The following is a 13,145-nucleotide window of genomic DNA, read 5'->3' as shown; positions in this document are numbered from 1 at the left end:
CAGACTAATGGCAGGAGGAAGAGTTCAAGACTGGCCTAGGCTACATAGCAAGACCCTGTTTCAATATAAAAGAAAGCAAAGAAAAGAGGAAGGGATGGGTTGGTGATTTAGCTCAGTGGTAAAGTGCTTGCCTAGCAAGCGCAAGGCCCTGGGTTCGGTCCTCAGCTCCAGAAAAAAAATAAGAGGAAGGGAGTTATGCCAAAGACTGAAAAAATATTTGCAAATCATTTATCTAGTAAAGATTTGTACCCAGAATATTTAACTCTTAGATGTCAGTAATTAAGATAATTTCAAAGCAATCAAAAGATCCAAATATACATTTCTCCAAAGGTAATATACAAATGACCACAATCAGACACACAAAAAATATATTCCACATCATTAGTCACTAGGTAAACCATACTGAGTCAGATATGGTGGGGCATACCTATCATCCCAGTACTCCAGAGGCTAAGGGAGGAGGATGGTGAATTTGAGGTTAGCCTGGGCTACAAAGAAAGAATCTATGTCCAAAAAATTTCTGATTAGTTTTGATAATGTGGATACATCTGCAGCAGGATGTTATGCTAAGTGAAACAAGCCATACAGAAAAAAAACCACAAAAAACAAAAAACGCATGATCTGACTTTTATATAAAATAAAGAAAAACCCGAGATCCAGGAAAGGCACAAAGCTACACAGAGAAACCCTGTCTCGAAAAACCAAAAAAAAAAAAAAAAAAAGAAAAGAAAAAAAAAGAAAAACCCAGAAATTTGTATAAGTAAAGGGTACAATGGTAGTTATGAAGGATAAGGTGTGGTGGGAGGGAGATTGGTTAAGAGGTACAAAGCTACAGCTATGTAGGAGTATGTTCTAGAGGTCTTATTGGTTATTTAATCAACAATATTGCCCTCCACACCTGAAACTTTCTAATTCTATAAATAAATATGTTAATTATTTTTGAGATTGGTAGTCATTTCACAATATAGATGTATTATAAAACATTACACTGCATCAATTAACTATAAAATGTTTGAGGGTACAGCACTTTGTCTAGTATGTATGAGGCTTTGGTTTCCATCCCCAAGAGTCAAAAACAAAACAAAACAAAACAAACACTCCCTTAATCTTTATTTAAAAACAACAATATACAGGACTGGATAAATGGCTCAGCAGTTAAGATCAACTGCTACTCTTGCAGAAGACCTGAGTTTGAATCCCAGCACCCATGCCAGGTGACTCACAACAATCTGTAACTCTAGCTCCAAGAGATCAGATGCCCTCTTCTGGGCTACACAGATACCTGCACATATACAGACACACACACACAAGTAAAATTTTAAAAAGAAATGTACAATGAGCGCAGCATGGTAGTACACTTCTGTACTCCTAGCACTTGGAAGGTAGAGGTAGAAGAATCAGGAGGTCAAGCCCAGTTTCAGCTATAGCATAATTTTGTAGCCGGCTTAAAAACAAGAGACTCTATCAAAAATAATTTAAAATGACAGAAACAACATCCAAACCACACATGACTAGAAAATAATGAAGTGCATTGCTTGTTCTAACAAACAGATCTCTTAACTCTAAAACCAAGTCTCAAGTGACTCATACAAAATACACAGGAGAGCCAGGTGGTGTTTAATCCCACAGAGGCAGGTAGATCTGTGTGAGTTCAAGACCAGCCTGGTCTACAGAGTGAGTTCCAAGATAGTCAGGGCTACACAGAGAAACCCTGTCTTAAAAAAAATCAAAAACCAACCAACCAAAGAAACAAATGAACAAAAACCACAGGAGATAAAACTTTATTATTGCTGGTCTAAAATGTAAAATGATGCACATGCACTTTGGAATAATTTTTAGACATTTCTTGAAACCAAAATATATGTCCACATAAAAACTTGTATATGGAGCTGGAGAAATGATTCAGTAGGGATTCAGATTCCCAGAACCCATGTAAACACCAGGTGGGCCTGAGGTGGCCAGCCTGTAATCCCCAGATGTAGGGAGCATAGACAGGGAATTTCCAGAGCAAGCTGGCTAGCCAGACTAGCAGAAAAGGAGAGCTTCCAGCTAAGTAAGAGATCTTGCCTCAGTATAAAATGTGGAGAACCACTGAAGAAGCAATTTGAAGCCAACCTTAAGCTTCCACATGCAAATGTGCACAAACATGCGCATGTATACATAACACACACATACATATACAAAAACAAAAACTCTGGAACATGAATGTTCAAAGCATCATTATTCATTATTCATCATTATTTCTTCTGGCTCAAAGTAGAAGCAATCCAAATGATTATGAAACAGTGAATAAATAAAAAAAATGTGGTATAGCCAGAAAAAGGAATATTATTCAACAATAAAATGAACCAACTAATAATGGTTCCTTGCTATATTATAAATGAATCACAAAAATATTATACCCTAAGTAAAAGAAGCTAGACATAAAAGACCATATATATAATTTCAATTATATAAATTGTCCAGAAAAAGAAAATCCATAGAGATAAATATATAAGTAGTGATAAGACAGTTTTAGCCTTGGATAAGAAGGGTAAAAGGGCAGAGCCAGGCAGATCTCTGTGAGTTCGAGGCCAGCCTGGGCTACCAAGTGAGTTCCAGGAAAGGCGCAAAGCTACACAGAGAAACCTTGTCTCGAAAAACCAAAAAAAAAAAAAAAAAAAAAAAAGAAGAAGAGTAAAAGAAATGTTCTAAAAATTGGACTATAATGATAACTGGACTAGTCTATAAACTTAATAAAATTCACTTAATTACATACTTGAGCAAGATAATTTATAGTATGCAAATTACTAATAAGTATTATCTTTTTTTAAAGATTTATTTATTATGTATAGTGTTCTGCCTGCATGTATCCCTGCAGGCCAGAAAAGGGCACCATATCTTATTACAGGTGGTTATGAGCCACCATGTGGTTGCCGGGAATTGAACTTAGGACCTCTGGAAGAGCAGCCAGTGCTCTTAACCACTGAGCCATTTCTCCAGCCCATAAGTACTACCTTTAAGAGTTATTTTATAGAAGTTCAGAGACTAGGAAGAATAGAAAAGACAGAGAAAATAGGTCAATTGTAGCAGGAATCTTAAAAGGTCTTATTAATAAAATCAAACCTGAGGCCAGGTATTGGGGTGAACACTGAATGATCAGAGAAACAGAACAAGCCACAGCTACCTCACCTCGCCAGTTCCTCAGCTGATCCTGTTTCCTCAGACTGGAAGCTTTTGAGTCCTCATCCAAATGGATCTCAGCTGAACTGTTGCTCAGAAGCCTGAATGCTTAACCAGCCAAAAGTTTAACCAGCCAAATGCTGCTAGTTTCTGGTCTTCACGCCTTATAGACCTTTCTGCTTTGTGCCATCACTCCCTGGGATTAAAGGCTCACTTTCTGGGATTAAAGGTGTCTGTCACCATGCCTGGCTGTTTCCAATGTGGCCTTGAACTCAGAGATCCAGAGGGATTTTTGCCTCTGGAATGCTAGGATTATAGGAGTGTGCTACCACTGCCTATCCTCTATGTTTAATATTGTGGCTGTTCTGTCTCTGACCCCAGATAAGTTTATTAGAGTGCACAATATTTCGGGGAACACAATACCACCACAGTCAATCAATAGGCATAATGTTATTATCGTTTCGTCAAAGACTAAGTTCTGGCATTCTATGGTATAATAGGATAAATATAATTAACAATAATGCCTTATATATCTCAAAGTAGTACAGAATTCACTCAAAAATTTTAGAACATTACTGAGTCAGTAACTACCTAATATTACATTGTACCTCATAAATATATACAAATACTCTGTGTTAATAAAAATATACATATTCATGCCAGACAAGGTGGCACACTCTAATCTCAGCAATTGGGAGGCAGAGGCAGACAGCTCTCTGTGAGTTCAAGGCCAGCCCAGACTACATAGGGAGTCCTAGGCCAGCAAGGGCTACATAATGAGAATCTGTGTGTGTGTGTGCGTGTGTGTGTGTGTGTGTGTGTGTGTGTCTGTCTGTCTGTCTGTCTACAACATATGTGCATATGCATATATATGTATACATATACTATATGCAACACATATGCGAAGGGAATGGAAAACACGAAGTTGTTTAGATTATCCTGTTAACAAATGGAAAACAATTTTAAATAGTAAAAAGGAGTGTTTCTAGTAAATCAGAATATTCATATATTTAGCAAATAGCTATTTGGCAAAAATGTCTTTCAGTGAATTAGTTCTTATTAGATTGACCTGTTTTCTGGCTCATGGAGTTGATACAGAGTCTGTCACATAGCAAAGACCCAATGATGACAAATAGTACAATGAAACTGTCTGAATCACAGTTTCCACATGTATAACATGGCATATACTAATATTGAGAACTATAAGGATTACATAAAATAATGTATATAAACAGCTAAGATAGTTTGACTCACAGCAGTTACTCAATGACATCTATTTATCACCTACTCTTTTGGTTTTTAATTATGAAAAATTTAAACACATACAAAATTTTAAATGTATAATAAATACCACATATTTATCATCCAGCTGAATTTCAGGATTTATGATGTACAGCCAATCTTGTTTCATCTACCTACATGTCACTCCTGCAATATATGTGATTTGGAAAAAGCCCAGACATACTTTATTTATAAATATTTGTATACTCTCTCAGTTCATTTGGTAACACCTCTGGCATCTGCAGCAGGTTAATAGAAATAGCACAAGTACAAGACTGTGGGGAGGGGCACAGAGATTTCTTTATACTATATTTGACTAGTCATTATAATTGATCATACAGGACTCACAATTGTCTCCTCCCCAGGAGACCTGCCAGAAGCTGTGAAAACAGGCAGAGCTCAACATTCTTTTCAGTATTACTCTTTAGCTACTGGGTTGTCACATTCCAAGGACAGCTCCACAGCTTTCAGACTCTACCCTTTTCCCTTACTAGCCAGGTAGACCTAATAAACTTTCCCTTAGGATCTAAAGAGAATGCTTTTCTACAAAGAGACTAGGTATCTTTGTGTTCCTACATGACCAGTACTCTGTACTTCGTTATTGGATTCACTGTTTAGTGTTTTAAGATTCCAGATGGTAACTCTGGCTTGCCTTTCCCTGCCTCTGGTTCCCTAAATACATCATAGTTTACTGGTGACATACTTAGCCTCTGGCCATAATCACATCATCATCATCATCATCACCTTGCATTTTCATTTTATCAACAAACTTATAAAGTCTACCATTTATTAAGCACATAATATTATGTACTATGCCTTATAAGAATGTTATATACATTATTTGATTTAATCACCTCCAAATCCTAAAGTACATTTTGCCTACAGAAAAGATATTTTGAAAATACTAAATATTAATTTGCCATGTCACACAGTAAATACATGTTAGAACTGAGATTCAAACTTAGGACTGACTGATTACCAAGATCATGATTTAATTAACAACTTTTCTTTTATTCTTTTGGAAAACGTTCCTTAAAAATTACTTTAAATTTTATAACTTTGCCGGGGGGGTGGGGGGGGGTGGTGGTGGTGCACGCCTTTAATCCCAGCACTTGGGAGGCAGAGGCAGGTGGATCTCTGAGTTCGAGGCCAGCCTGGGCTACAGAGTGAATTGCAGGACAGGCTCCAAAGCTACAGAGAAACCCTGTCTCGAAAAACCAAAAAAAAAAAAAAATTGTATAACTTTATTATAGATTGCTGTGGGATGTTCTGTATGGCAAATGTGTTGCTAATTAGTCAATAAATAAAACACTGATTGGCCATTGGCTAGGCAGGAAGTATAGGCGGGACAAAGAGGAGAATAAAGCTGGGAAGTGGAAGGCTGAGTCAGAGAGACACTGCCAGCCACCACGATGAGAAACAGCATGTGAAGATGCCGGTAAGCCACAAGCCACGTGGCAAGGTATAGATTTATAGAAATGGGTTAATTTAAGCTGTAAGAAAAGTTAGCAAGAAGCCTGCCACAGCCATACAGATTGGAACCAATATAAGTCTCTGTGTTTACTTGGTCGGGTCTGAGTGGCTGTGGGACTGGCAGGTGAGAGAGATTTGTCCTGACTGTGGGCCAGGCAGGAAAACTCCATCTACAATAGATAACTTGTTAATAAAGGAGATTATACACTAAAATTAACCAGACCCATGCTCTATACATCTCAGTGAACTTCTGTACAGAGTAACCATTCTGAACCTGTGGAGCTTCATATTGGATTTTACACTTTCACTACTGTATATTTTTTCAGCCAGGTATGTTGGCACTTATCTGTAAACTCTCAGCATCTGGGAGGCTAAGGCAAGGGAATCACCTCAATCAAGCTCAAGGCCAGCCTGAGCTACATAGCAAATACCAGGCCAGTCTGAACTACAGAGTGATATCCTGACACAACATTAATTCCATGTAAGTGAAGTTTTGTACTCTCTCCTTTCCCCTTCTCCTACTTTCTAGAGATAACCATTGTCAAAGGTTTGGAATAGCAAGTATAAAATATATAATAAATATATATACTTGCTTGAATGCACAGACATTATCTCTGGAAAGAAGGGGATTTAGAGGAAGAGGTAGAACAAGAGAGGATAATGAGGAAAGAAAAATATTGCATCTATATTTAGCTATATACACATATGTACACATACATATACATATGTATATGTATATATATATATACATATAAGCAGAAAGGATAATTATTTGTGAGGAAAAGCAGATCAGTGGCAGAAGTTAAGGAGGATAGAGGATGGTAGTAGGGAAGTAAATATAAAACAAATACAGTTTATATGTATGCATGGAAATATCATAATGACTTCTGCTAAAGGAACATAGCAAAAAATGACTCCTAATGACATACTGCTATCCCCATAGATCAGTGCCTTGATTAACCCACATCAGAGAAGCTTCTTCTTGCAGCAGATGAGAATTAACATAGAGACCCACAACTGAGTCATGTGCAGAGAGTGAGAAACTTTGGAACACTCAGTCCTAAATGGGATGTCTTCATCAAATCCCTCCCCTCAGTTTAGGGAACTATGCAGAAGAGGAGACAGAAAGACTGTAAGAACCTAAGATAATGGATGTCTCCAAGAAAACAGTGTATTCCAGATACAACAGGACTGATGCACATATTAATTCAAAGAGACTGTGGTAGCATGCACAATATCTACACAGTTTCAAGCCAGAAGGGGTCCCAGCATTTTTCCTGTTCCCATCTCTCTTCCCTTGTTCTCTCCATGGACAACTAATGTTGGTGTTATCTCCCAGATACTTTTTTTAATTTTTCAATTTTTTTTAGTCAATCAGCTTGTACACAGAGATTTCATTATGATATTTTCCTTTAAAATTTTTTTTCATGGGAGCTGGAGAGATGGCTCAGCGGTTAAGAGCACTAAGAAGACCTGGGTTCAATTTAATTTATTTTGCATACCAACCAGTTTCCCTTCCTACCTTTACCTTTAAAAAGGCATACATGTAATTGTGTGTAGGAGTGAAAAGCAATATATGGGTATTTTATTTATATTTTTAATTTTAGAAGATGCTTAAAATTCAGTTTATATCATTTTAAAATTCAAAAGGGTCAGTTCAGGGAGCTGACTCAGTGGTTAAAGGCACTTGTCACCAATCCTAATGAGACATGTTTGTTCTCTGGAACCTACAAAGTGGAAGGAGAGAGCTAGCTCCCTTGAATCAGCCTCTGACTTCCATATGTGTACTATGAAATGTATATACCCCCTCTATAAAATAAATAAATGTAAAAAACTCAAAAGTGTGACACTCACACACACAAAATAAATCTTAAAATGAATGTTGCTATCAAAACACACACATACATGTATGTACATGCATGTGTGCATATATACACAACTTCAAGCCAGAAATGGTGGTGGAACATGCCTACAATCCCAGCAATCAGGATCCAAATGCAGAAGGATCATGATTTCAAGATGAATTTGGCCTACATAAGTGAATTCAAGGTCAGTCTTACATATGTAGGTAAATCCTGTCTCAAAAAAAGGTGTGTGTGGTTGTGGGGGGATGACTGGGGATGTAGTTCAGTGGCAGAGTGCTTACCTAGCATATATAAAGCCTTTAATTCAATCCCTGGCATGAATAAAAAAATTAAAAATCTATTTTGAAGCAAGGCATGTCTACAATGCCAACTACTTTGGAGGCTGAAGCATTACTTGAGATCAGGAGTTCAAGACCAGCCTGAACAACATAGTGAGACCCCTATTCAGTTGAAAAGACACTATCTTGGACATCTTTTTGTGCTAACGGATATTAAACTGCTCCATTCTTTTCAAGTCTCTAATACATGGACTCCATTCTAAAGATATGCTATAATATATTTAACCTATGCTGGTGAACATTTGAATGATTTCAGGCACTTATCATTGCAAGGATGCAGGATGCACTGAACATTTCTTCTTATACATTTGTACAGAGATCTCCATAAAATGAATTCCTATGCATTTAATTATAAAAGCATATTTTAGAAAGTATGTTCTTGAGCTAGCAAGACAGCACAGCAGGTAAAGGCCCTAAGTACACAAAGCCTGATAAAGTGAGATTGATTCCTGAAACCTACATCAGGAGGAAAGAATGGATTCCCGAAAGTGGTCTTTTGATCATAACACCCATGCTGTGGTATCCCTGTATGTACTGCCCTTGACCCCCACCCCTCCACACACATAGTGAATAAAAATAACCAAAAAAACCTCATGATCTTTGGTTAAAGACTTCCTTATTTTTATTTTATGTATATGAATGTTTGGCCTGCATGTATGTATGCACATCACACGTGAGCCTGGTGCCCATGGAGATCAGAAGAGGGCATCAGATTCCCTGGAACTGGAGTTATGGATGATTGTGAACTACCGTCTGGACACTGAAAATAGAACTGGGGTTCTCTGCAAGAGCAGTAAGTGCTCTTAACAGCTGAGGCATATATCCAACCCAAAACCCTGTGTTCTTAACCCACATACTTACTACCACTAATTATTTCTACTAGTAGTTCTACCGTAAAACTTGCTAAAATTCTAGAACTTTACAAGATCTTTCCTAAAATTGCCAGCTAGACTCTAGACCTCTCCCTCTGTCCATCATGACTCCCGTACAAAGTAAATATCTATTAACATTTGGATATTAGTCTAAATATTGCCCTTCCCTCACCCATGTCCCAACCTCCAGGTCCACATTTTAATAGTCACTGGCAATCTCTGTTATCTGTGTGTTTCTTTTAACCAACTTACCTGCCATTGGCCATCAACAGAGCCAGTGGATTCTCACTGCCACCAAGGTCCATGTCTGGTGAGTCATCATCTGATTCATTCAAGCGGGTACCAGTGATGTTGAACTGTAGAAGGAGGAGGCTCAGTTGTCACCAGTCTGAGACTCCCAGGTAAATCAAGATGGCCAGTTCCCTCTGGTTTACTGCAAAACTGTCAAAAACCCTCTGAACCAAGGCCTTCTGATATGCCTGTCCCCAACCCCCACCTCCAACAATTACAGGAGTAGGAGGTTGAGAATATATAGCTTGCTTGGGGAAAACATATCAGCTTGTGAAACATATACCCTAAAAAAGGAAGAGGGTACTATTATTAGATACCCATAGAGGGCAACGTAATATTGAGACAAACTGAAACCCTGAAGGAGACAAGGACCTGTTCAAGATTCTAACCCAACACACAACAATCTCAATCTCTCAAATCTCATTCCCACCTTAATATATCAAGATTCAACTCAAGTGTCATGTACCTGGAAAAGAGCTCCTGAGCCCTGCCTCGATAGAATCAATCCCCTTCTGTGTCTCAAAATCCCACTCATACCCTTGATTGTGGCATCCACACTTGATTTCACTCATTTGTTTTTACACCTATCTTTCTTATTAGCCTATCAGCCTCTTGAGTTCCATCCACAGCACCTATCACAGTGCCCAGCACAGAAAATATCTCAATAAATGCCTGTTAAATGAGTGGAACTGGTAGCCAAACACCAGGGACCCTAAGAGATGGAAACAGAACAGGATAGCCTGCTCTTTTGAAATACTGCTCTTCCAAGGGACCCAAAAGGGTTGGGCTGAACCCATGGGCCAGCACCCACCTTTGCTTTCTGGGAAGAGCCTGTCTTCAGTGCCTGATGACTGTATGAGTCCATGAGATTATAGCTCAACTGGCCAGCAGGCCCCAAGGCTGAACTCTCCTTGCCCTTTCGCTCTGCCTTCTTGAAGATATCCTTGGGCTTCAGGCCTTTCTTCTTTGAACCACTTTTGGAGGGCAGTGACAGCCTGGACATGGATACTGAAGTGGAATGGGCTGGCCTGGTTAAGGGGATGGAGCCGGCTGGGAAGATTCTCTGCAGCCCAAAGATATTGCTCGTCTTCCCAACGTTCTGTTGGAAGATGTCCTACAAGAGTATTAGTACACGAGGGAGTTAGAGCTTACTCAAGGGTTCTCTCTATGTTAAGAGCAGAGGTCTGTTCCCAGCACTAATGGTACTGCCATGGAAGTGGCTTACACAGGTGCTCCACATATGCACACCCCTGGTTTCTATACAGTGAGTCATCATAAATTTATTGGGTGGCATTTCTTTACCCAGCCATTGACAAGTAAAGAGAAGACGAGCAAAGAAAAAGCCCAGGATTACTGTCAAAACTGAAGGGAAAAGACTCCAAGATTAGCTGACACAAAATAAAAAATAATCAAGTACTTATCTGTGTGGTTCAAACTCTATGGACTATAGGACTTATGAAGAAAGATTCTAGTCCTCATTTTGCTACCAGCTATCCCTGTGACCTAGGAAAGTTATCTGACTGAACAAGTTCTAGAGCTTGTTTGCTCAGCTGTATAATTTAAAAGTCAATACCGAAAAGGTGTTTTTCAAAGATGTTCTGTGGTTTCTTTGAGCTTTCTGGGAGAAATCTTGGGGACTGGTGGTATGTGGAAGGCAGATGAGAGGAACAAGGGGAGCTCTAGGTCTCTGACCTTTATCCTATTCAAAGCAGTTATGATTTGATTTGTTATATAAAATGGCTTCTATACAAGATCTTATTTGGTGGGGGGGGGGGAAGGATTCCATTGCTTTAAAATGTTTGAAAACCAATGAACAAGTTATGTTCTATCTCATGAGTTTTCATCTAACCAGCCCAAAATTCTGTATGTACAAAATTGGGTTAAGTAAGAACTGGAAACAATATTGTCCTTTGACTGTCCCCTGAAAGGTTTTAGTAGGTGAAATGGAGGAAAATGAGGTAGGATGTAGACACTGTAAACTATGGTGTAGATAGTGCAACATGCTACAAGCAGTGAGACCAGAAGTCCAACTTCTAGAAGCAAACCACCCTGTAGCATGGATATGCATACATGTGTACATACATACATATGAAAGAAAGGAAAGAAAAGAATGACAGAGGGAAGGAAGAACGGAGGGAAAGACAGACAGACAAACAGACATCTCTTAGGCACTAAACAGAATTGTACAGATCCTAAGACAACATTAACATCCTCAAGTTCAATTCTCCTCTGGTGCCTCTGCTACTTCACCAGCCCACACTGAGTTTTCTCTTTACTACAAAGTCTATTAATAACAATGACTCACATTTATTGAGTACTTACTCTGCCAGGCACTGTGCGAGGGGCTCTATATTACCTCTCAATTCTAGCAAAGATCTGAAAGGTTGGTAAAGTTATTCCTCACTTTACAGATCAGGAAACTGAGACTCTGAAAGGCTCTTAAGCGAAAGAACAGAAACCAGAACCCAGGCTTCTCTGAGTTTCTTACTACTGCCTCGTGGTATATGCCACTTGTTGAAACATGCCTTTCAATCATTTTCAACCTGAGGTTGTCATTTTGTAGAATTCAGAGATTGAGTCAAAGTATTAAAAGAACAACTACAACTATCACTCTGGTCCACTATTAGAATTTATCATGTGCCAACAGCATGTCAAGCACTATACTTAATGTTCAATTCACATTACCTTATTTAAGCTAAAACAACCTTGAGTAGGTATCATTATTCTCATTTTAGAGATAAGGAAACTGAATTTCGGAGAGGTTAACTATGTCTGTGAGTTTGTGGGTAGGCACTACATCATTTATGTATCCCAGGAACCTAGCCCAGAGTGTGGCATGCACCCAGAGCACATAATTATTTAAACAAATGACTAAACGAATGAATAAGGCCCTTGAGAGAGTCTTCCCATTCCTTCCCTAGGCTTTACACCAACTATAAAGTCCTGACCTGCCACTTGAGTCTCCAGCCCTTCCCAAATGCCTTCCTTTCTCCCATGCTTCTTACTTCAACCAAGCGGATCTCCCTAGCCAGATCTTTAATGAGCTGTACAGTCCGCACTGTCTCCGGGATCTCATCCTCATGGTCTGGAAGAGCCTGTCAAATAAGAAGCATGAGACAACTGATTTCTTGTAAACATGCCAAGGGAAAGCAATGAAGAAAGGATAGTCTTTTCAATAACCAATGGGGAACCAATTAGATACTAGATATCCATAGACAAAACAAAAGCAAAAACAATAATACATTTCTTGAAATAGACACAGAGGATTACAGATTTAAATTTAGAACTTAAAAATATAAACCCTATATAACCAAGGAGAAAATTTTAGTGAGCTTTTGCTAAGCAACTAATTCTTAAGACACAAAGAACATGAACAATAAATAAATAAATAAATAAACAAATTAATTAATTAATTAATTAATTAAATAAAATAAAAGATGGAGTTACAGAAGACAAAAGCCTGTCTTTGAAAAACCCCTGTTACTTTAAGACAAACCAAAGACTGAGAAAAAACTTTTGTAGACCGTATATCTGGCTGAGCATAGAGGTACACATCTATAATTCCAGTGCTGAGGAGGTTGAGGCAGGAAGATTCCAAGTTTGAGACCGTGAGCTATATAGTGAAAATCTGTCTAAAAAAAACAAAACCCACACATATATGGTAAAGTACAGTATCAAGAAGTGCCAAGAATTAAGCTGTAAACTTGGGCCATACCTCTCATGAAAACAAGGACCTTAGGGAGATCAACTGGGACAAACCAACCTCTCCACTTAGGAGAACAGAACTCAGTACCAGCAGCAACAGGTCCAGAGTTAGCTCAATAGCACCTCTGGGAAATAACTGCTAGTGTGTGTCTTTTGTT

General features: G+C 38.6%; 1 protein-coding gene across 4 annotated transcripts in view; it reads right to left on the bottom strand.

Moving 5' to 3' along the window:
* Positions 1–13,145, bottom strand: part of Phf8 (PHD finger protein 8) — a 103,048-nt gene that overhangs the window by 43,955 nt on the left and 45,948 nt on the right. For 3 of the 4 annotated variants that reach the window (XM_059251418.1, XM_059251420.1, XM_059251419.1), the window contains exons 12-14: positions 12,288–12,377; positions 10,094–10,396; positions 9,244–9,347 (exon numbers count right to left, since the gene is read on the bottom strand). In XM_059251418.1, the coding sequence (XP_059107401.1) occupies positions 9,244–9,347; positions 10,094–10,396; positions 12,288–12,377 (497 nt within the window). The remainder of the gene's footprint in view (positions 1–9,243; positions 9,348–10,093; positions 10,397–12,287; positions 12,378–13,145) is intronic. The other variant, XM_059251421.1, reaches the window with a different exon arrangement.

Source organism: Peromyscus eremicus, chromosome X, assembly GCF_949786415.1.
Source record: "Peromyscus eremicus chromosome X, PerEre_H2_v1, whole genome shotgun sequence".
Classification (NCBI taxonomy): domain Eukaryota; kingdom Metazoa; phylum Chordata; class Mammalia; order Rodentia; family Cricetidae; genus Peromyscus; species Peromyscus eremicus.
The sequence above is the reverse complement of the archived record's forward strand: the minus strand, read 5'-3'. Positions and strand labels throughout refer to the sequence as shown.